Source organism: Heteronotia binoei, chromosome 1, assembly GCF_032191835.1.
Source record: "Heteronotia binoei isolate CCM8104 ecotype False Entrance Well chromosome 1, APGP_CSIRO_Hbin_v1, whole genome shotgun sequence".
NCBI classification, from domain to species: domain Eukaryota; kingdom Metazoa; phylum Chordata; class Lepidosauria; order Squamata; family Gekkonidae; genus Heteronotia; species Heteronotia binoei.
In genome coordinates, this window is record NC_083223.1 from 180,579,061 (window position 1) to 180,604,644 (window position 25,584).

Genomic DNA, 25,584 nt, shown 5'->3' on the forward strand with positions numbered 1-25,584 from the left:
CTGTATAAAGCATCTTGCTTATATGCATTCAGCATGATTTTATTGAATGTGCATGATACAGTTTCACTGTAGTGAGAAGGGTTGGTTGTTTGACTCCTGAGTTGTGCTTTGCAGATTTTGGAGAGGGGGGGCAGTATGGCCTGCATCTATGATTGAGCCTTTAATTCTTCTAAAAATGATAATTTCCTGGAAATGCTAGAAAATAAGTGCAGTAGAAACACCAAATCCAACAACTTGTTCTTGGCTGTACATTAGACTTCTTTCATGATGGTTTGTTTTTTAAAAAAAAAAAATCCTGCATAAGGTGTCCAGCAAAAAAGTTCTGGTCCTGCCATTAATTAGTTTGTTGTTCTGCAGTAGTAAAGTGTCTGCGCTAACACTATTAAAAAGGCTAAGCTTTTATTTTAAAAAAACCAAACAGCTTTGAGATGGTTTTGTTGTTTCAGTTGACCTTTAAGGTGCTCTTTAGTGTTTGACTGGTGGAGGGCACTGTGCTATGAATCCAGCCATCCTAGGGCTTTCTCACTGGATAATAGAACACTCATAAGGGTACACTGTACATCATCAGTCCTGGCAGTGACAATGCCCATTAATGACACATTTTTACCCTGCTCAGTTCTCAGCTATACTAATAGAAGAGCACATCAAGCAAGGCTGTAAATAAAAGTTATTACCTAATAGGTGGGCAGTGAAGTGGAACGTACAGGAGCTGAGGCATAGAATCCTTATTACTGCTCATCAGCAATTATAAACAGGATAAAGTGTCCAGGACTTGCACTGACACAGCAAAGGCTAATAGAGGCTCGGAGATAATGTACCAGAATACCTTGATGGATGTTAAATGGAATTTTACTGCCTCAGTTTTGCTGCCTATTTCTGATATCAATTGTATTATCTTTTCTATATTACCACATCTCTTTGGAAAGACAGATCAGTTCCTTTTCCTGATGAGAAATGGATATCCTTGGCATACTTTCATTCATTCTTTAGGGATGAAATATAAAGGGAAATGGCCATGACTGGAACACAAAATACCTTATTCTAGAATGTGGCATCTTGTGTACTTTTTATCCAGATTTTCCAATACATTAAGGCTATACCTCACATTATGGTTTTGACCTATATATAAATTTGAAACTGCAGTAATAGTGAATCACCTGGTAACATGATCTAGATCCTAAATTAAATCAGCAGGTCTTGATTTTTTAAAAAAAATCTGGAGCATCAAAGAAAAATCAGCAGATAGCAGTATAGTGATACACAGCCCTGCATGGCCTCTTGAGTTCAAGTTAGAAAGACAATTGGCATTGCAATTCAGAAGATACTGGATGCAATGGATAACCAGGAAATATTAGATTTTATCTCTCCTGCTCAAAAAAGAAGAAATGTTTTGTTGTTTCTCTTCTCCTGTCTCCTAAAGTTCCGTGCATCATAATGGTTCACAAATATACCATGTGTGCTAGTTGCTCTTGATTATTTTTATTTAATGTAAAATAAAGAGTTCATTATATAGTCAGCAAGCATTTACGGAGCCTCTCACAGTGCTTGGATGTTAACAGTTCATACCTGCTTTAATGAAAATGCATTAAAGCATAATATGAAAAGAAACTTGGTTTTTATAATAATCACTAGCTGCAAAACTGTTTAATATCTATGTATTATGTTTTCTTATCATTTGAGTTATACTGTGTTATATGTGCTAGCAAAGAAAAAACAGAGATGTCAAAGGAGTTTTCCATCCTGATATTTTATTTCGTTTTAAGACCTTCACATCTACCTCAACATGCTTACAGTGTACTCAGAGTCCTAGGATGCCATATTTGTGCTAAACAAGTTAACAGTACATGGTCTGAGCATCACTTTTCTCTTAGCCTTTGAGCAATGCTTCTCCTTTAGAGATGGACCTATAAGTGAACACATTATAACACAAGCTAAATCAGTTTTGATTGAAATGTTCTGAGATATTTTGGTGTATGCTCCTTTTTTGAATGTTCAGTATTAAACAGCTGCTCCAACCAGTAGAAAAGTACCACATTGTTCATGTTATGTTTTGCTAAGCTTGAGTGCATATAGCAAAGAAGCTAATCTTGCAATGGTGATAATAATGCAATTTCTAGCATGATAAAAAGTGCCTCAAAGGTTGCTTTAAAAGGTTATAAACAAAGCTTTTTACTGTTTTATGTACGTGTAATTTATATGAGAATTTATAAACTCCTTATTTTTCTTGACAGCACTCATGGAAAAAAGACCAGTCTTTCTTTCAGGTAAATAGGGTATTTGATTCTACATGAACTCTCTGAATATAACTTCAGACTCATTGTCGAGTCTGTAAGAAGTGATTTTTCACCACTTCTCATTTAACTCCGTTGCTCAGTGACTAACCTTGTGAGGGTATATGTAAAATTAGTATCTAGGCAAGTCATAGTCCGATGAGAACCTTAAATGGAAGGGACTGGAAATAGCTGCTGTTGCACTATATCACAATGCTATAGGTTCCATGAGTCTGAATTAATGCTGGGACGCTACTTGTCCCCTCTCACCTCGCACATCATCTTAATAAAGTAACCTCCAAAGCTAAATTCTGCAAGCGTATTTTGCAGTTATATACAGTGAAACTGCCCTCCAAATGCCCCATTTCTATGAAAGAAATCACAATTTATCTTATACTACAAATTACAAGCATACATATAAGATATAATGAAACCTTATGGCACGATCATGTTTTGTCAGTTAGCCAATAGCTGTGCTAATCAAGTAATCCTTTCCCTGATTGAGTTGCATGAGATCCTCTTGGGTATTAGGAACTCTAGAGAGAGGGTTTTGCTTTAGAGGAAAGTGGCAGTATCTTAAAACATGCCTTATTCTGATAACACATTTTTGCTAGAACCTGTTCTATATCCCTTGCCCAAGAAGTCTCTTGTGTATTAGACAGCCTGACAGTATTTGCATGCTCTGCAGAGCCTTTTAAAACCCATTTTATTCAGCAGGTTATCTGAATATGATTATAGAGTACTGGGTTTTAACTTTAACTGGGTTTTAACTGTTTTTGATGTTTCTGTTTTGACACCACTGCTGTTGCATGGTATCTTTTATTTTCTTTATAGTTTTTGTTGTCAGATTGTCTTTGATATATGTATACTGTGAAACATTTGGAGACCCTGTATGCTGGAAAGGCAGTATATAAAAGAAAAAAAAATGTACAGATAGATCTCTTTTTTCTTTCAGAAAAATATATTTGCATAATAAAAAGGACAATGGATCAAGAAGCTGGAATGGTGTTTCCAGGGCGTTGGAGAGCCTTATCTAAAATTCCATGCCCTTCTAAGGATACAGGACTAGTTCATTCAGCAAGAGCTGATGTTCATGATTTACTATATTCCAGAAGATTCATGGAAGTGATAATATAACCTTCTCTTTTTTTGCTGCCAAATTAGGTGCCAGATTAGACCATGTAAAACGGCCATGCCCAGCAGTCTCTTCATTCTGGATGAGATGTAGTAAAATTAGTTTTGTAATGGACAGAAACTGTAGGTTTCCCCCCTATTTGTATTGCTGTAGGTACTAATTGACTTCCATCAAGGCCCTTAACTACTCATGCCTCCTAATTTTAAAAGCCTTATGATGCAGGTTTTAAAGGCAAAAAAAAAACACCCTCAAAGAATATGGAAGGTTGGACCCATTAATGGCTTTACACTCTTTTCTAGTCAAGTCAGCCTTTATTGGCATAAATTGTCAAGTTACAGATTATATGTTAAAAGTACAGTTCAAAAAACAGATAAATATACAATCTTAAATTATTTCTCTGGGATCTTTTGGCTATAGTGGCATAAAGAAACTTGGTTACCTTGTCAGTAACATCAGGAAAAGAGTCATTCAAGAGCCTGTAAATCCTGAGTGCATCAGAATAATCCATCATATTCACTGAAGGAAGATACAATATACATGGCATAAACCCAGGTTGCAATACAGAAGAACATGAGTATTTTTCTTTTCTAGAAAAAGGAAACATGTTTTAGTTTAAGAAGCAGAATAAACAGTTTTCTGGCTTTCTGAATATCTAAGATATTAATTGTAGATCAAGTAATGTCAGTATCTCTATGCCTTCTTGCATATGTCATAGTCATTAAAGTTGTTTTCTCAAGGACTGTAATGTATGATTTCCAATCATAAAAATTTCCTTTAATATGCATGGATTATATGAAAAAACCAACACCAGAATTTTCCAAATAATCCAGATTTGCTAAATAACTGCTACAAACGAAATCCTCCACTCCACTAAAGCCTCTCTGAGACCCCAAGAGAAGGGGAGGGGATAAATCCAGTCTCCTCCTCCAGTGTTGGTGCACAAATTCTTTTTACTCTCCTTATTGTACAATTTAATGATAGCGAATGTTTTTAATATCTAGTCCAGAAATAACATTGCATTAATATATAGCTATGTTGTGGCCAGTGCTGTACCAGTGCATTTAAAAAACTCGACATTGAATGAGTAATCATATGAACATATGAAGCTGCCTTATACTGAATCAGACCTTCGTTTCATCAAAGTCAGTATTGTCTTCTCAGACTGGCAGCAGCTCTCCAGGGTCTCAAGCTGAGGTTTTTCACACCTATTTGCCTGGACCCTTTTTTGGAGATGCCAGGGATTGAACCTTGGACCTTCTGCTTCTCAAGCAGATGTTCTACCACTGAGCCACCGTCCCTCCCCAATCCTATAATACTATTGCTGGATCCGAATAGACAGCCATATGGTTTCCCACGCTAAGGCAACCCAGATCAAAGGTTTTCTGAATTTGTTAATTTTACTGCTATTGGTTTTTAACTTTGTACCACTTGGCATTCCAAACCCCACCAGCAATATGTGGCTCTGCTAACTGTACCTCATTCCTCGTCTGAAGAAGTGTGCATGCACGAAAGCTTACGTTCTGAATAAAACTTAGTTGGTCTATTGTTGGAGTGTGTGATGGTGGTATAACAAGTGTGCTACTAATATTTACAATATAAGTAGTGCCGGGGGGCGGGGAGTTCAGGTAGCATTAAATGTTAATACACGCTTTCATTTTTTTACTCTGTTTAGTTTTATAGTTGTGAAATGTTTTCCATAAGGGCCCCGTGGCGCAGAGTGGTAAAGCTGCAGTACTGCAGTCGGAGCCTCTGCTCACGACCTGAGTTCAATCCCAGTGGAAGCTGGTTCAGGTAGCCGGCTCCAGGTTGACTCAGCCTTCCATCCTTCCAAGGTCGGTAAAATGAGTACCCAGCTTGTTGGGGGGAAAGTGTTGATGACTGGGGAAGGCAATGGCAAACAACCCCGTAAAAAGTCTGCCGCAAAAACGTTGTGAAAGCAACGTCACCCCAGAGTCGAAAATGACTGATGCTTGCGCAGGGGACTACCTTTACCTTTTTAATGTTTTCCATATCCTTAATTTATAATCATGCTATGACTGGTATATCACTGATTTATCATCATTATACTATTCCTCTAGGGTACTTTTAAGTTAGTGGCAAATTATTGTTTTCTTTAGGAGTAATTTGTTGGTCAGGACTGCTTAGAAACTAAATTCACTTTTTCCTTGCAGAATTAGTTTTCTGCCTCAGCCCTTTTTTCTATGCAGAAGTAATTTGATTTAAGGGTTTCCCTGTTCATCCCCTCCTGGCAGCCCTGCATGGTCAAATACAGTAGGGTTTATGGCATACTAGTCTGCCTTACAATCCTGACAACCGGATTTTTTTTTTTCTCCTCCCTTTCTGTCCCTTGCTACTTCATTGTAGGAGCCATGTCTGCTGTGGAGAATTGCTTCTGGATTTGATTTTAAGGCTTAAGCTACTTAAAAAAATAGTCTGAGGAGGTGGGCCTGTAATGTTTTAAGGTTCATTAGGTGTTGCCCTTACTGATGCTTTTGCAGGCAGCTGGGATAATAAATGTCAATCTGGCAGGCACTGATAGGTCCTTAAAAAAATCCCCAAGGAACGCAGCAAAATCTGTTGTCACGTTGGGGATTAAACAGGCTGGTTTCTTCCTGGAGCAGAAGTAGAGGCGAAGAAGTTTTCTTTCATCATAGTAGTTGCTGTCCTTTTCTTTCATCTTTCTCTCAGTTTACAAGTTCCCTTCTGTATCTTCCAACTATTTATTTCTGTCAAGGGAAACAATTCTTTGAAACATCAGGGAAGGTTCCTCTGTGGTCGTTAGTGTAGCCATGTTTGTGCAGGCTGCAAACTGCTGTGGCAGGAGATTGAGGGATTGAAATTCAGCTCTGACAGTCCTAACACAATTTCTTTTGAAATTTGAGGAGGTAGGGGATGCAGAGTAATGAAGACAAGAACAGTGACAATAAGGGACAAATATACCATAAAGCTGGGGGCAAACCCATTTTTAAGAACACTGTTGTTTGTTTCCATTCAAGATTGTGATTTAAAATACTGCAGTGTTGAATTAGACAGTTCTGTTTTCCAATCCAGCAGAGTAATTGAAAGAATCTGCATGCAAACAACTATAGATCATTAAAGAAACCCTTATTTGTTGCCTGTGTCCTGAGTTTGCACATAAGTTATGGCAAGCTACAAGCAGTGTATTATGTAGCTATATTTGTTCTTCCCCTGTGCCCTTCCCTCAATATATCCTGAAATTGATCACATAATGCCTAAGCTACACAAGGGGGCACTTGTGCACAAAATTTTAACAGGCAGCTCAGAGATTTCTGCTTCAGCCTACAAGGCATTGTCCCTTCTATTGGAAACAATGGAGGATGGAGATACCTCCTTCTGAGGCCCCTAGAATTGGACCCCTTGGTCCAATCTTTTTGAAACTTTGGGAGGTTTTTTTGAAGAGAGGCACCAGCAGCTATGCTGCAAATATGGGTTCTTTACCTAAAAAACCAGCCTCCCCAAGCCCCAGATACCACTAGATCAGGGTTTCCCAAACTTTTCTTTCCTATGGCCCGGTTATTTTTACACTTCTCCTTTGTGACCCACTAAAATTTGGGGGTGGAACCAGGAGACTTTGGGCATGAAGTCAGGAGACAGAAATTATGTCATTTCCTGTGGTGTCAAGGGCCAAGTGATGTCACTTCCAGAATGTCCACCAGTGGGGCCAGGGCACTAGAAACCCTCCCACTGTTGCTTCCCCCCCTCCCAGCACCAAGAATACAGACAGAGCATCACTTGCAAGGAAAGAAAGAAAGAAGGGGGGGAAAAGGCCTTCCTCACCATCAGATGACCTCAGCCAGCAACAATTCTGTGCAGGGGTCGTTTGGTAAAAAAAAAAAAAGCTACTGAAATGCCCATTCCGCCCCTCCCAGCTGAAAAACACACACACACCCTTCTTTGCTGCCCAGGCCTCCTGGGGAAATCTCCCCAAAAGAACATACTGCAAGGCACAGGAAAGCTCATACTTTGAAGAACACTGAAGTGCCAGTGGACACCAGCTTTTCTCTCAAACACTGGGCGGGGGGGGGGGGAGAAGGAAGGAGAGGCAGCCCAACTCCTCTCTGCACAACACAGAAACGGGGGAAGGAAGGAAGCCAAACAGAGCTCAGACTTTGTAGCCTGTGTCAGTCTTCAAGGCTAGCTTTTCTCTGCACAACAGAGAGATGGGGGAAGGAAGAAAGCCAAACAGAGCTCAGGCTTTGCAGCCTGTGTCAGTCTTCAAAGCTAACTTTTTTTCTGCACAACAGAGAGTTGGGGGAAGGAAGGAAGCCAAACGGAGCTCAGGCTTTGAAGCCTGTGTCAGTCTTCAAGGCTAGCTTTTATCTGCACAACAGAGAGACGGGGGAAGGAAGGAAGCAGAGCAGAGGTCATGCTTTGCTGGGGGCGAGCTAGTCTTGCTGGGGGCTGGGGTAGCTTTGGCTTTTCTTGTGACCCAGTAGTGAGATTTTCGTGGCCCAGTACCGAGTCATGACCCTGCAAATGGGAAACACTGCACTAGATTAATTCTCCATTATAGCCTTTAATTGTCCCCATAGGCTACAATGGAGCCAGGGAAAACTTTTTTTTTGCACACCCCTATTATGCTTTTCAATATGATTTGTAAGCTTCCTTGATTCACAGGGAAAAGTGGGATATAAATGTTTGAATAAATAATTAGTTTGGACAAGTTGATAACATTTAAGCAACTTCCTGTTTGTTAGGTTAAGTGAGGTTCTGACAGTGATTGTTCCTCCTTTGTTATACTTGACCAGTAATGCCTGGTAATCATATTTCACTTAAACAAAGCAGACTGAGCCCCCCACCACCACCACCACCACAAGTGATGGTATGTTTTCTAAGACTCAACATATGGTGCCAGTCTGAGGCCTGGTCTATCGATATAGTGAACTGGGGCAGGTAGACCTGTTCTCCAGAGGGCAGGTCTACCAGTATGGTGAAAAGAGATGGGTGAAATTTGACTTTAATCTGTTTTCTCTTATAGTGTTTGAATTATTCTTAAAATATAGTTTAAATATAATTTAAAAGAATTCATTCTGAGATTTTTACAAGATTATGGAAGTAATCTTCTACAAAAACGAATTTACACATGAGTCAAATGCAGACTCGCTCACAGCTTTAATGCTACTAGCTTTTTTCACTCACCAGGTAGAATTTTTGTTCACAACACTGTGGAGCTTAGAGGGAACATTGCATATAACTCTCATTTAATTATTCATTCCATTACCTGGAAGAGAATATCTGTTTTTGATGGTTATATTACACAAGATCTATTATAACTTACTTGGGCAATGTAGTTCTGGTGTGCAGTTTATTTTTAACACTTGGAAATACCATTTTTGTGTTAGCACCTAAAGTGTGTGTTAGCTCTTGATTTGTGTCCTGTAGTTATCCAGTGTTTTGTTGTTTTGGTGTAGAAAATATATATTTCCGTTGTTCTGTTTGAAACAAAGAACAATGCAACTAATTTCATGCATCCAGGGGAGCTTGTTTTAAATAATAGTCCTCCCATACACTCTATTTGAAGGAAGCTTTGAGGGGAAAAACCTTGAGATGTGGTATGGACGGAGGGTCTTCTGTTAAGCAACAACAAAAAAGCTTCCTGCCACAAATCCCACTGGTTAAGCAAACCTGGTGAATCACCTAGAGTAGCCTATGGTTACTGACCTCAGTCCTCTAGCCCTTTGTGTGTATTTTGTTTGCTCAGAATTAGGACCCTCTGGCCACTTTATATTTTGTATAATGAGTAGGTGGACCGTTTGGCATTATTAGGAAACCTGTAATGCCTCTTCATTGATTTAAGCAGGTCAGTCAAGTTGAAAATCTATTACATGCATTTATCAGCCATAATGTCACTTCTGTATTCTTCATGGCTTTTTTTTTTTTTGTAAATATCTCTTACCTTGCATAGAAAGTATACAGGTAATTTGTATATTCTGATTTATAATATTATAGCTCTCCATTAAAAATCTTTGAGGCAGTTCAAAGCATAATACGTAAAATATGGACCAATTAAACAAATAAAAACACAAAACAGGAACCAGTTAAAACTAAAAACATTTCCAATTCAAACATCAGTAGCCATAATATATAACTATCTGTAAAAGCAAGGTGGAAACTTTTAGATCAGGAAAAAATGAATTAGCATCAAAATAGCAATGATAATCACAACAAGATGAGTGCTGGAGAAAAAACTATCAATAAAGTAACCAAATTTCTGATACCCAAAACTTAATGTGTTTGGAATTCTCTTTTCAGAACAGCTTGCCTCATGCCAAGCAAGCTATCACTACAGAAAAGGTCCTGTCTTGGGTCCTTTGCAAGAAGGTGAAGTCACACAGAGCAGGGCCTTTGCAGAGTAACTTAACCACTGAGATAGACTCATGTGGCAAAAAACATTAATTTAAAACACTACGATGCCAAACTGTTGAAGGCTTAGAAGGACGAAAACAGCATTATGTGATCACAGAAGAGTGGCTAACTGCAATCCTGCTTGTGTGCAAATGCTCTCGGTATAGGTGGCAACGTTTTATGCACTCAGTGCCTTGAGAAGAAAAGAGGTGCTAATTTTGTCTTTGATGGTATCATGCATGTTTTTGTTTGCTTTTTGTCTTCTAATGAACAAAACAAAATTATAGTGTGCCAGAGAAATAATACCAGGTGTTATATGCAGAATAAATCCAGAATCTCTTAATCTTAATCTAAACTCTTGATGAGCTGAGCTCAGATACACACAGAGAGGGAATCTCCTCCAAACCTATGCAATTATTTGAGTGGCTGATGTGCCTCAGTTATGGCAGAAACAAGACACCACCTTCTTGTTTGTTGTTCCCCCCCCCCATGGTGTTTCCAAATAAAACTTTGCTGGGAGAGTATGCTCATGTAATCTGTTGGAATGGATAACAGGTTTGAGGGTGCTTGTACTCTCTAGTATTCTGAATGTGCAAACATAATGTGTGATGGGAAGCCCCTTTCTTATAGGTGGTTTACCGGAAGCACCTTTCAGTTCAGTTTTATAAAGAAATGTTTTCATGTCTCTGGTCTCCTGAACAATAACACTTCCCTTTGAGAAGGAAAAGTACAAATAAGGTTATTAAAATACACAGTGAAGACTAGTTTTAAAGAGATCCTCGGAGCATTCTGAATCTGCAGCAAGTATGTACATGTTGCAGTTCAGTTTATCTTGCCTGTGTATAATAATTTACATTTAGATTGTTATCCTTGTAGAGCGTGAGGGACACAGTATGGTGCTTTCATGTGCTGCTTTTGATTATTGGAGGTACATCTAGCACACTGTGCCCTAAAAACCCCTCCCCTGCTTAGTCAGGAAATAGGCCAAATTTAAGCTTGTTTTTGTAGAAGCAGTGTTGTTGGGGGGTTTTGAGAGGGGTTGTCTGAGGTTTTTTTCTTTTTGCATGGAGATATGGGGCTGAAGTTGGACTGGAGAAAATAAATACGAAAACCAAAAGGTTGCAGTTGCTGAGACTAGTGTTCTCTCCATTTATAATTGCAAAGTCAGAGTCAAAACCTGGAGGAGTTACCTAGTTTATTTTCTGAACAAGAAGGGACTCTGATAGGGAACCAGGCTTCCAAAGGAGGGGGGAGAAGCCTTCTGCAGCGCTGCCTTCAAAAAACACGTGACTGCCTCACCGGTAGGGCCCAGTTGCGTCGTTGTGGCGAGCTGGGGTGGGGAAGAGCAGTGAAAGGGAAGGGCGGGAGCTGGTGGTGGCGGTGGGAAGGCAGGCAGGCAAACTAGGTGGTTGTCTTGGGCACTGAGAGGGGGGAGCCCAATTCAGCGGGGGGGGGGATCCCCTTCCCGGCACCCTAGGAAACTGCCTAGTTTGCCTAGTGGGTGAGCTGGCCCTGATTGCAAATGAGTGTAGATGAGCCAAGATAGATTCGCTGAAGATGCTTTTTAGCCACTGAATTTGATAGATCTGAGTTATAGCACCATAATGTTAATTTAATATAAGTCGATTTAAATGATGGTTTTATCTAATTGTAATTATTGTGTAGTATGGTTTTACTGTTTATTGTATTTATGTGTTGTGAGCCGCCCTGAGCCTGCCTTGGCGGGGAGGGCGGGATATAAATAAAAAGTTGTTGTTGTTGTTGTTGTTATTACATGCAAGCACACCATTAACTCAGTGACTGGGAGTACAGGCCTCACTGAAGAAAAGCTAACGTTATACTTCAAAATTTTTCCCAATACAACAGATTCACAGTCGGAGAGTGAGGCTTCACCTGAAAAGCGGCCACGATTACTGGAGGGCAGTCATAATAGGCCTGAAGAAATAAGCCGTACCAAACAGAAGAGCAGACGCAGGTGTTTCCAGTGCCAAACAAAACTGGAGCTGGTACAGCAGGAACTGGGATCATGTCGTTGTGGTAAGGGTTGGCTGCCAGTATTAAAATTATTCTTTCCTGTCTAGTCATGTGGAAGTGCCTTTCACAACTGAGTATAATGTGGGTTGCGTTGTCATGCAGCTTTTGCTGGTATAGCAGCAATGCAGTCTGTAAAATACTTTAAAAGTGGTTACCATCTGATAAAAAGCTAAAAGCCGTTCATGCTAAAAAATTTTCAATCTGTGTTTGAAGGATTAGGTTATAAAGATCCATTATGCATCCAGGTAAAACATAATCAGTGTGTGATAAGCCCTTGGTGATAAGTGGTTCTGTATCTCCATATGTTCAATCCAAAGGTTCCTCATATGTGTGAGACTCTTGGTGTTCATATAAGGTATAAAGCATGCCAGGATTTCTTTCTACTGCATTGTGGAGAACAGCATTATATCTAGAAACCTTATGTGAATAGTGGTTCTTTATTGTAGTGGAGAGGATTAAGCATGATGAGACAACATGAAAAGAAAGTTGGAGATATTTCCCAACCTTGGGGTGCATGGTGCCCCAGGCAAGCTACTTGCCCAGCACCCCCCGCCTCACTCTGTCTCTCATGTCCCCAGCCGCCGCCCTCCTCCCCCCCCCCCACTTGCCACGATGACACTGGACCCTGCTTGCCTGCCTTTCCGACGCTGCTTCCAAAGGCAGCACTGCCTTCAAAAAATGTGCGGCTGCCTTGCCAGTAGAGCCCAGCATCGCTGCGGCAAGCTGGGGTGGGGAAGAGCAGGTTTGGTCTTATGTAAACTACTGAAGGGCACTACTGGTACTTAATGGAATAAACAATGTTAGCAGATGAGGAAGTGAATGTCCCTGAGATGGTGTAGTTGATGATGTAGGCCCAGTGATTGTGCTGTCTGGGTGTGTGTGGCAGCAAAGTTGGCATTTGTGTTTTTTGCAAGCTTTGGTACCAGTGTCCATGTTCAAATTATATGTTGCATTATTGTGCATGAGGAGCTGTTTGAGATGGGGGGGCAATCTGCACAAAAAAAGCCTCCCCCCAGTACTTGTGAAAGAGAACTGTCATTATCTAGTAGAAGCTGTAAGTCACTGATGATGCATTGAACGGTTTTGAGCTGAAACCTCTATGTCGGGGTGTCAAACTTGCAGTTTGGGGGCCGAATTAGGCCCCTGGAGGGCTCCTATCAGTCCCCCGAGCAACTGGCTGTCATTTGCTTCCTTCTCCCTATATCTTGCTTCCTTCTGCATCTCAGCTTGCTTTGCAAGGGTTGCTCAATTGCACAGGAGCGACAGAGCAAAACCTCTATTTTCACCATTGGCGGAGACTCCTCCCATAGGAGGAAGGGGGGGAGGAATAGAAGAAGAAGAAGAAGAAGAAGATATTGGATTTATATCCCGCCCTCCACTCCGAAGAGTCTCAGAGCGGCTCACAATCTCCTTTACCTTCCTCCCCCACAACAGACACCCTGTGAGGTGGGTGGGGCTAAGAGAGCTCTTACAGCAGCTGCCCTTTCAAGGACAACCTCTGCCAGGGCTATGGCTAACCCAAGGCCATTCCAGCAGGTGCAAGTGGAGGAGTGGGGAATCAAACCTGGTTCTCCCAGATAAGAGTCCACACACTTAACCACTACACCAAACTGGCTCTTCTTCTTCTTCTTCTTCTTCTTCTCCCATAGGAGGAAGGGGGGGAGGAATAGCTTGCTTTGCCAGACTCTCTCAATTGCACAGCAGAGCTACTGGGCCAAGCCTCTCTTCCTTCTTTTGGCTGAGGCTCCTCCCCCCCCCCCATCACCTGGGTAAGGAAGGAAAGAGCCAGAGCTTCCTTTGCCCAGTTCTCTGGATCCCATGGGAGAAATACAAAGAAAGCATCTTAAAAACCAATGAATGCTAATGTTTTAAACATGTTTTACGTTTTTTTAAAAAATATACTTGTGTTTGTCTGTGTCCTTTATCAAGTTTATATCTCTGCTACCCAATCTTAAATAGGTACACAAATGGCCTAGCCCGGCATGGCTCAGACCAACCCAACATGGTTCAGCCCAACAAGGTCTCATTTATGTCACATGAGGCCCTCATAACAAATGAGTTCAACACCCTTGCTTCATGTGATCACTGGTGATGTTCTGTCAACTATCCAGGCTTGGCCAACGGTAGCTCTCCAGATTTTTTTTTTTTTTTGCCTACAACTCCCATCAGCCCCAGCCATTGACCATGCTGGTTGGGGCTGATGGGAGTTGTAGGCAAAAAACATCTGGAGAGCTACCATTGGCCACCCCTGAACTATACCACCTCAGACTTATTCACATGCTTGACTTATAACATTATATATGCCATTAAGTGCCAACAATGCTCTTCAGTTCTCTACATAGGGCAAACAGACCCCAAGTGCCTTTAGACAAAGTTTCAGATTAGGGTTGTGCACAGATATGCAGATGATACTACCCTAATGGCAGAAAGTGAAGAGGACATAAAGAACCTCTTGTTGACGGTGAAAGAGGAGAGCACAAAAGTAGGCTTGAAACTCAGCATAAAAAAACCTAAGATCATGGCATCTGGCCCCATCACTCCCTGGCAAATAGAAGGGGAAGACATAGAAGTAGTGACAGACTTCACATTTCTGGGATCCAAGATCACTGCAGATGAAATTAAAAGATGTATAATAAAAAGTAGAGACATCACCCTGCCAACAAAAGTCCATATAGTCAAAGCTATGGTATTCCCAGTAGTGATGTATGGCTGTGAGAGTTGGACCATAAGGAAGGCCGAGCACAGAAGAATAGATGCTTTCGAGCTGTAGTGCTGGAGAAGAACCTTGAGAGTCCCTTGGACTGCAAGAAGATCAAATCAGTCAATCCTAAGGAAAATCAACTCTGACTGTTCCCTGGAAGGTCAGATGCTGAAGCTGAAGCTCAAATACTTTGGCCACCAAATGAGAAGGGAGCACTCACTGGAGAAGACCCTGATGCTGGGAAAGACAAACGGCAAAAGATGAGATGACCGGACGGCGTTACTGATGTAACTAACATGAATTTGAGCAGACTGGAGGATGGTGGAAGATAGGAGGGCCTGGCGTGACTTTGTCCATGGGTTCACAAAGAATTGGACTTGACTGTGCAACAACAAAAAAACTCTGTATAAACTGAGCTGAAAAAATACCTAATAAATATCTTACCAGTATTTGTTGTGCATTTTCTCAGCCAATCACCAAGAGGTGATTGCCTCTGGAGCAGGGATGAGCAAACTGCAGCTTGGGAGTCACATGTGGCTCTTTTGCACATATCATGTGGCCAGTTTTGTGTAGTCATTAAGTGTGTGGACTCTTATCTGGGAGAATTGAGTTTGATTCCCCACTTCTCCACATACACCCACTGATGTGACTTTGGGTTAGCCACAAGTTAAAGCTGTTCTGCTCGAGAGCAGTTCTGGGAGAGCTCTCTCAGCCCCACCTACCTCACAGGGTGTCTGTTGTGGGGAGGGGAAGGGAAAGGAGATTTTTAAGCCGCTTTGAGATGCCTTTGGCTAGCGAAGGCCGAGGTAAAAATGCAAGCTCCTCCTCCTCCTCCTCTTCTTCTTCTCCTCCTCCTCTGCCTCCACCATCTCCTCTTAAAGTCCCCACTGCCCTATAGGCTGGCTTGGAGAAGGCATCTATCTCTTTAAACCACTTCTTCAAGCCAAACCAGCTGGCAGCCTGGAGAATGCAACTAAGTTAAAGTCGCTTTCTTTCTACCTCCCCTTTCCCCATCTATTTTCCTTCCTTCCTTCCTTCCTTCCTTCCTTCCTTCCTTCCTTCCTTCCTTCCTTCCTTCCTTCCTTCCTTCCTTCCTTCCTTCCTTCCTTCCTTCCTTCCTTCCTTCCTTCCTTCCTTCCTTCTTGTGACTCTCAGACATCTGACATTTTGTCTGTCAGGAGTGTCAAACTCATTTCTTATTTGGGCCGGATATGATATAAATGAGACCTTGTTGAGCAAGGCCATACCATGTGTATACCTATTTAAGATTGGGTAGCAGATATATCAACTTTCTAAAGGGCTCAGACAAACACAGTTATGTAATTAAAAAAAAAAACACCTTAAAACATGCTTAAAACATTAGCACTTGTTGATATTAAAGGTGCTTTCTTTGTATCTCTCCCATGGGATCCAGGGAACTGGGCAAAGCTCTGGTTCTTTCCTTCCCTCCTTCCTTCCTCAGGGGACCAGGAGGGCGAAGGAAGAGAGGCTTGACTCAATAGCTCTGCTGTGTGATTGAGAGAGCCTGGAAAAACAAGCTCTGCCTTTCCCCCTTCGTCACCAAGGGAGGAACCTCAGCCAATTGAGAAAATAGAGGTTTTGCTCTGTAGCTCCTATGCAATTGAGCAAGCCTTGCAAAGCAAGCTTTGGTGCAGATGGAAGCAAGAGAGGGAGAAGGAAGCAGATGACAGCCAGTTGCTTGGGGGCCTGATAGGAGCCCTCCGGGGGCAGCGCCTGGGCTGCATGTTTGACTTTCCTGTTCTGTGGCTCTTATGTTAAGCAAGTTCGGGCACCCCTGCTTTGGGGTAAACTCTTAGGTATTTAAATGGACTGCAGTCCCTTTAAATGTCTTCAGAGTTCACTGCACCATGGCTTGGAGAAGGCAATTGAGGGCTTGTGTCGCTTTAAGTTCTTTCCTCCCCCATCCATTGGGAACAATGAAAGATGGGGGCCCTTTCTACTGGAACCTCTAGAATTGGACCCCATTGTCCAATCTTTTTGCATCGGGGGGGGGCTGAGGAGAGGCACCAACAGTTATGATGCAGATTTGGTGCCTCTCTCTCAAAAAACAGCCTCCCCCAGATACCCCTGAATCCATTCACCCTTATAGCCCATGGGGCCATTGATTGTAATGGTCCTCATGGGGCAGGGGTGTCAAACGTGCAGCCCGTGGGCCAGTTGAGGCCCCTGGAGAGCTCCTATAAGGTCCACAAGCAACTCACCATCGTCGGCTTCCTTCTTCCTCTCGTTTTCCTCTTGAGTCTTAGGCTCAAAGCATTGACCATGAGATTTCTGTAATGAAAGTCAGTAAACCAAAAGTAGGTTTGCAACACCTGAAAAGCATACTCAAGATTGCTACAACACAGACATTGTCTACAAATTTTGAGGGAATAATTCAGAGCAAGAGGTGTCAGTTATCAGAGACTGTTAAATAAACAAAATATTGCAAAACTGCCAATGTTTTATCCATATTTTAAGTTTTTAAGAAATCTTAAATTGTTTTTGTCCGTGTGCTTTATAAAGTTTATATCTGCTGCCTGACATTACATTTTATGACACATGTGGCCCGGCCAAACAAGGTCTCATTTATGTCAGTTCTGGCCCTCATAACAAATGAATTTGACACCCCTGACATAGGGTAAGAACATAAGAGAAGCCATGTTGGATCAGGCCAACGGCCCATCAAGTCCAACACTCTGTGTCACACAGTGGCAAAAAATTTTATATACACACATACACTGTGGCTAATAGCCACTGATGGACCTGTGCTCCATATTTTTATCTAAACCCCTCTTGAAGATAGCTATACTTGTGGCCGCCACCACCTCCTGTGGCAGTGAATTCCACATGTTAATCACCCTTTGGGTGAAGAAGTACTTCCTTTTATCCGTTTTAACCTTTCTGCTCAGCAATTTCATCGAATGCCCACGAGTTCTTGTATTCTGAGAAAGGGAGAAAAGTACTTCTTTCTCTACTTTCCCCATCCCATGCATTATCTTGTAAACCTCTATCATGTCACCCCGCAGTCGACATTTCTCCAAGCTAAAGAGTCCCAAGCGTTTCAACCTTTCTTCATAGGGAAAGTGTTCCAGCCCTTTCATCATTCTAGTTGCCCTTCTCTGGACTTTCTCCAATGCTATAATATCCTTTTTGAGGTGCGGCGACCAGAACTGCACACAGTACTCCAAATGAGACCGCACCATCGATTTATACAGGGTCACTATGATACTGGCTGATTTGTTTTCAATTCCCTTCCTAATAATTCCCAGCATGGCGTTGGCCTTTTTTATTGCAGACGCACACTGCCTTGACAGTTTAAGTGAGTTATCTACCACGACCCCAAGATCTCTCTCTTGGTCAGTCTCTGCCAGTTCACACCCCATCAACTTGTATTTGTAGCTGGGATTCTTGGCCCCAATGTGCATTACTTTGCACTTGGCCACATTGAACCACATCTGCCACGTTGACGCCCACTCACCCAGCCTCAACAGATCCCTTTGGAGTTCCTCACAATCCTCTCTGGTTCTCACCACCCTGAACAATTTAGTGTCATCCGCAAACTTGGCCACTTCACTGCTCACTCCCAACTCTAAATCATTTATGAACAAGTTAAAGAGCATGGGACCCAGTACTGAGCCCTGCGGCACCCCACTGCTTACCGTCCTCCACTGCGAAGTCTGCCCATTTATACTGACTCTCTGCTTCCTATTACTAAGCCAGTTTTTGATCCACAAGAGGACCTGTCCTTTTACTCCATGACTCTCAAGTTTTCTAAGGAGCCTTTGATGAGGAACTTTATCAAAAGCTTTCTGGAAGTCAAGGTAAACAACATCTATCGGGTCGCCTTTGTCCACATGTTTGTTCACCCCCTCAAAGAAATGTAACAGGTTAGTGAGGCAAGATCTTCCCTTGCAGAACCCATGCTGAGTCTTCCTCAATAACCCGTGTTCATCAATGTGCCTACTCATTCTGTCCTTGATAATGGTTTCTACCAACTTTCCCGGTATTGAAGTCAGACTGACTGGCCTGTAATTTCCCGGGTCTCCTCTGGAACCCTTTTTAAAGATGGGGGTGACATTTGCTACCTTCCAGTCCTCAGGAACGGAGGCAGATTTCAATGAAAGATTACAGATTTTTGTTAGAAGATCCACAAGTTCAACTTTGAGTTCTTTCAGAACTCTCGGATGTATGCCATCCGGACCCGGTGACTTATTAGTTTTTAATTTGTCTATCAGTTGTAGGACCTCCTCTTTTGTCACCTCAATCTGACTCAGGTCTTTCAACACCCCTTCCAAAATTAGTGGTTCTGGGGCGGGCAAAAAGTTCTCGTCTTCCACAGTGAAGATGGAGGCAAAAAATTCATTTAGCTTCTCAGCCATTTCCCTATCCTCCTTCAGTAATCCTTTTACCCCATGGTCATCCAAGGGCCCCACTGCCTCCCTGGCTGGTTTCCTACTTCTAATATATTTGAAGAAAGTTTTATTGTTGGTGTTTATGTTTTTTGCAATATGCTCCTCATAGTCCCTTTTTGCCTGCCTGATCACAGTCTTGCATTTGATTTGCCACAGCCTGTGTTCCCTTTTACTAATCTCACTTGGACTGGTTTTCCACCGCTTAAAGGAGTCCTTCTTACCTTTTACAGCTTCCATTACTTTGTTTGTTAACCATGCAGGCCTTTTCTTATGCCTGTTTGGGCCTTTCCTAACTTGTGGTATGTATTTTATCTGAGCTTCTCGGATTATAGTTTTAAATAGCGTCCAAGCTTCCCCAAGGGTTTTGACCGTATCTACCTTTCCTTTCAGTTTCCTCCTCACATGCCTCCTCATCTCAGTGTATTTACCTCTTTTAAAGTTAAACGTGGTTGTGGCGGTCTTTTTGGACAACTCCCTATTTATACAAACGGTGAAATCAATAACATTATGGTCACTGCTCCCAAGCGGCGCAATCACTTTTACATCTCTCGCCAAGTCTTGGGCATTACTTAGGACCAAATCCAGGATCGCCCCACCCCTGGTAGGTTCTGAGACCATCTGCTCCATAGCACAGTCATTGAGAGCATCAAGAAACTCAATCTCTTTCTTTCGACCAGAACAAATATTGACCCAATCAATCTGCGGGTAGTTAAAATCACCTATTACGACACAGTTTTTACGTTTAGCTGCTATCTTTAAGCCTTCCATCATATTATAATCGTCCTCTCTCTTTTGATTTGGTGGGCGATAACAAACTCCCATAGTTAAATTTCCTTTTGGGCCCTCTATTTCAACCCAAAGCATTTCTAAAAGTGAATCTAATTCTCTGACCTCAGTCTTACTGGACCGTATATCCTCTCTGACATACAGAGCCACCCCACCTCCAACCCTTCCCTCCCTATCCTTCCGATATAGCTTATATCCAGGAATCACCGTGTCCTACTGATTCTCCTCATTCCACCAAGTTTCTGAAATTCCCACAATGTCTATGTTTTCTCCCAACACTAAACATTCCAATTCACCAATTTTACTTCGAACACTTCTAGCATTTGCATACAAACATCTATAATTTCCCAGGCGAGCTAGGCCCGCCACCTTCCTCCTGCCACCTCGAGACTCTGGCAGACAGTCCATATTGTTTGTCGCCTTCACAGTGGACAACTCTGGTCTGTTACCCGGTAGAAAAATAGCAGCTAACCCTTCATCTCTTTGAGACGAATCCTCCCGAACCAGAGACATTTCATCTCCTGTTGGCTTTCCCCCAAGATTTAGTTTAAAAACTGCTCTGCCACCTTTTTGATTTTAAGCGCCAGCAGCCTGGTTCCATCCGGGGACAAGTGGAGACCGTCTCTTTTGTACAGCTCCCGCTTGTTCCAGAAAGCATCCCAGTGCCTAACAAACTTAAACCCTTCCTCCTTACACCATCGTCTCATCCATACATTGAGACTTCTAATTTGTGCCTGTCTCTCCTGCCCTGCACGTGGAACAGGTAGCACTTCCGAGAAGGCTACCTTGGAGGTCCTGGCCTTAAGTCTCCCGCCTAGCAGCCTAAATTTTTCCTCCAGGACCTCACGACTGCATTTCCCCACATCGTTGGTGCCAACATGCACCACGACCACAGGCTCCTCCCCAGCACTATCAGTCTATCTACTACACGCGTAATGTCCGCTACCTTCGCACCAGGCAGGCAAGTCACCATACGGTCAGTACGCGGTTTCGCCACCCAGCTGTCTACTTGCCTAAGGATCGAATCACCAACTACCAAAACCCCCCCTCTCCCCCTGCTCAGGGATGGTTCCTTGGCGCGAAAGGATTCCCGCTCACCAACCGAAGAAGAGGTCCCTTCTGAGGGCGCATTCCCCTTGTCCTCAGCACGGTGCCCTGTTCCCTCTCGACCCTCTCGCTCTCTGGCAGCAACGGGGCTGCTACGTTCAGAGCGGGGCTCATCTAATACGCCCCCGAGAGTCTTCCCCAAGTGCCTAACTGAATGTCTCTGCTTCTCCAGGGCAGTCACCTCGGCCTCAAGGGTACGAACTCGTTCCCTGAGGACCAGGAGCTCCTTGCATCGAGCACACTCCCAAGACTTCTGTCCTTTGGGCAGATAGTCATACATGTGACACTCAGTGCAAAACACTGGAAAGCCCCCAACCCCCTGCTGGCATTCTATCTTCATGATATATATATATTAAAATATACAGTCCTCTTTAAATGCTGTTTGTTTAAGTGGCTCCCCTTCTGGAGGGTCAACTTACCTTACCTCAACTTACCTTATTGGGAACTTACCTTATTTGGAGAACAAGGAAATCAGGGATCTGGGTTCCTGGTCCTTAGAGAGCCCCTAGGCGAAGGGCCACAGGCCAAGAGCCCTTTAGCTCTCGCCCTTCAGCTCGCGCCAAAGGCTCGCGCCTTTGGCAAGGCGCAGCTTAAAATGCAAAGAGGGTATAATGGAGCGGGAAGAAATATGTCTCGAATCCCAGTACCATACCGATATTGGGATTCAGGACTATCAGGAAATACTCATTTTTTCGGATTCAATATACCCAAACCCAAAAAAACACTGTGTTTTGTGTGCGTGCGTGCACTCCACTAGTTCAGATCCTTTAAGACCAAGAATTCCACACTCGCTTGCTAGATTGTATCCCTAGTGTCTGTAGTTCAGTGTGAGGTAACTTTGTGCCATAGGGGGGAAGCAATACTATATAGAATCATAGAGTTGGAGGAGATCTCCAGGGTCATCTGGTCCAACCCCCTAAATGTATTCACTTGCACATTGTGATTGTATTAATAGCACTTTACTTTTGAGGAAGTTGTATATGGGGTCATACATATCTGCACATCTTAGAAGCAGGACTCATAATGCCACTAACAAAACACCTTTGGTGGGAGTGGCTTTATTATTATTTATATTTTATGTACTGGCTAATCCATTACAAATAAAATGCAGGATATAAATTAAACAAGATTACTGAATCAAAAAACTGCAGAATAATTTGTTGAATATTTGGATATCTATTCTTATTTTTCCCGGTTAATATTCTGCAGCTTTGTCTGCTTGGGGAAACAAAATTATCTGCATAACCAAATTGAGTAAAGAATAAGAGGGCTGACTTTGGAGGTGACTGGAATGAGGGTCATTTTGACCTTATTGTTCCTCAATTTAAAAAGCAACACAGAAGTGTCTCATGTCAGGTTTGCTGAGAAATTGCTAATTTTGAAACTGCAAACGTTTCAAAACATGGCTGTCAATATTGCTGCTTAAGAATTTTGAAGGACAAATCCAAGTAAGGGATACATCATTTCCAGTTAATAAAATATGTAACTTACTCAATTCACTGGAGTGTTAGTGCCAGACAGAATATTATTTTGTTGTTTTCTTTAGAATACTCTTTAGTTGCTGGAGAAGGCATTTTCTTTATCTTCTGTGGATGCTAAGAGATGGGAAAGGAATGTACCATATGAATACCAATTAGCTCAACATACATGGAGAATTGACCTGGATTTCAGCATAATTCTGAACTGTTATGTCTGTCAAATGACCCTAAGTGCAGTATTGCCATACAATACCAAACACATGAATGCTCAAAACCTATTGCATTCCTTAGAGGTGCAAGATGGTTTTTCATGATATTTCTTTTGCCATTTTGTAGAAACACAAAGTAAGTGTTGGCAACTAGTTTCTCACCCCCACCCCCCCATTGCACACAATGACTAACATTTTTGTTTTAAAATTATCAAAAAATAAAAAGTTCTGTCAGGGTTCTATTACCACCAGGGATTTTTTTGTAAAAAGAAAGAAATGAAAGAAAGAGCCGAGCAGGAACTCATTTGCATATTAGGCCATACCCCTTGACATCACCATTGTTTCATACAGGGCTGTTTTGTTAAAAAAAAAAAAACTCAGCAGGATCTCATTTGCATTATAGGCCACACCCCCTGATGTCAAGCCAGCAGGAACTGCGTTCCTGTGTATTTCCACTCAAACCCCCCCCCCCAAAAAAACCTGGTTACCATCCTTACAATTGTACAGTTAGGTAATTTTAGACTTAAACAAATGGAGTAATACACGTTGGAAGGGGAGTGGGAGAACTTTTGAGATTACCTGACATTTGTAGATATTGTCTGACTTTAAGGATGGTGGTGGGAATAAAACAGAGGGGAACCTCTGTGAGCTCCTTTGGAGAAAGGCAGAATGAACTGCAATAAATAAGTTAAATTAAAAGATCCCTTCAAGCTCAATGAAATAGGAAAAGAGGGATCTACCATCATTTCTTCATACGGAAATAGGAGGAAAGAATGCTTAAGACTTACTTGGTGATGAGGGGCAGAGTGATGAAGAAACTTGCTCAAAAATATCTTTAAGGATTCTTGAGAGAGCACGTGAATGCTTTCATGTTTTATGTAATGCATTTTTAATGACATATACTATTGTAAACCTGCTGTCTAGGGTGGGGGGGAGTGCCATGGCATAGTAGTAGAATATTAGCATTGCATGCAGAAGGACCCACATTCAATTTTTCGTACCTTCGGTTAAAAGAATCTGATAGAAGGTAATGTGAAAGACCTTTACTTGAGATCCTTGGAGATGCCAGTCAGAATTGATGGTAGTGATCTTGATAGACCAGTGATCTGGCTAAGTGTAAGGCAGCTTCGTGTATTCAGCTGTTTGTGGAAGCTGAATACACTCTGAGCTACAGTCTATACTTTGTTGGTGTGCTGGGCAGTACTTTAAGCAGTAAACAGAAGTATTCTTTCCATATGGTCAAAGGTGCCATCAATAATTGCAGGTTTCAATATATTAGCCATTATAGCCTCCTTGGTCAGAGACAATATACATGTGTGAGGAGTGATGCACAAGGCAAAAGGTAATGAAACATGCCCAGAATTGTTCCTACTTGCCATCTGTATGAAGGATGCAGGGAAGGATTGGTCATTTTAAATGATCAGCACAGAGTTTGGGAAAAGACCAAAGGAAAATATGCAAGCCTTTCTTCTAGTTTTTTCTGTGCCATCTGTAGCGCAGCAGACTGCAGAATTGGGGGCATGGCAGTAAAAGACGAGTTACCTTAACCTTGAGCATCCTGTTTTCTGTTGGAATGCAGAGTACAGTGACACTTTATGTTATTTTGTTTATTTATTATAATATCTCACCCTATCCTATAGTGGGCTCAGGGCAGCTAACAAACATAAATAAAATACAATAAATATATAATTTAAACCAGTTACTAAAACAAGATGGCAGCAAAACATACATTCCTCAGGGTAGTCCAGTATGCCAACTCTTGGATCAATGCGCAACGGGAGAGAGTTATGCAAGAATATGCTAGCCAAGGATACACAAAGTATCATAACCCAAAAAAACCCTAAGAAAACTAGGAATACTGAATATCAAAATTCATTCAAAATATATAGAAAACCATCAAAATTACTAATCAAAATCTGAATTATCGAGAAAAGTCCACACAATGATATAGTAAAGTCCACACAAGTTTTCTTCCAAAAGTCCATTCAGATTCATGGAAAGTTCATGATAAATTTCTCATTAAAGAATCCAAATGCCAAAATAGAAATGAATGTCCTTCCCCTTGTGATGGGGCATCCAAAATCTCAGCTATACACCTTACTCGTAGAATAATCCGCATCCCATCAAACTCCACTATATAGCTTCAAGAATCTCAACAGTCCTATCTACAAGTGGTCAACTTGAACGTAAGAACATAAGAGAAGCCATGTTGGATCAGGCCAATGGCCCATCCAGTCCAACACTATATGTCACACAGTGGCCAAATATATATATATACACACACACACACACACATACATACAGTATATACACACATACATACATACATACATATATATATATATATATATATATATATATATATATACACACACACACACACACACACACACACTCTGTGGCTAATAGCCACTGATGGACCTCTGCTCCATATTTTTATCTAACCCCCTCTTGAAGCTGGCTATGCTTGTAGCCACCACCACCTCCAGTGGCAGTGAATTCCACATGTTAATCACCCTTTGGGTGAAGAAGTACTTCCTTTTATCCGTATTAACCTGACTGCTCAGCAATTTCATTGAATGCCCACGAGTTCTTGTATTGTGAGAAAGGGAGAAAAGGACTTCTTTCTCTACTTTCTCCATTCCATGGATAATCTTGTAAACGTCTATCATGTCACCCCTCAGTCGACGTTTCTCCAAGCTAAAGAGCCCCAAGCGTTTTAACTTTTCTTCATAGGGAATGTGTTCCAAACCTTTAATCATTCTAGTTGCCCTTTTCTGCACGTTTTCCAATGCTATAATATCCTTTTTGAGGTGCGGTGACCAGAATTATACACAGTATTCCAAATGAGACCGCACCATCGATTTATACAGGGTCATTATGATACTGGCTGATTTGTTTTCAATTCCCTTCCTAATAATTACCAGCATGGCGTTGGCCTTTTTTATTGCAATGGCACACTGTCTTGACATTTTCAGTGAGTTATCTACCACGACCCCAAGATCTCTCTCTTGGTCAGTCTCTGCCAGTTCACACCCCATCGACTTGTATTTGTAGCTGGGATTCTTGGCCCCAATGTGCATTAC

General features: G+C 41.9%; 1 protein-coding gene across 1 annotated transcript in view; it reads left to right on the forward strand.

Annotated features, from left to right (window-relative positions):
• Positions 1 to 25,584, forward strand: part of ZFAND3 (zinc finger AN1-type containing 3) — a 273,585-nt gene that overhangs the window by 211,176 nt on the left and 36,825 nt on the right. The window contains exon 6 of the mRNA XM_060244940.1: positions 11,638 to 11,808. Within this exon, the coding sequence (XP_060100923.1) occupies positions 11,638 to 11,808 (171 nt within the window). The remainder of the gene's footprint in view (positions 1 to 11,637; positions 11,809 to 25,584) is intronic.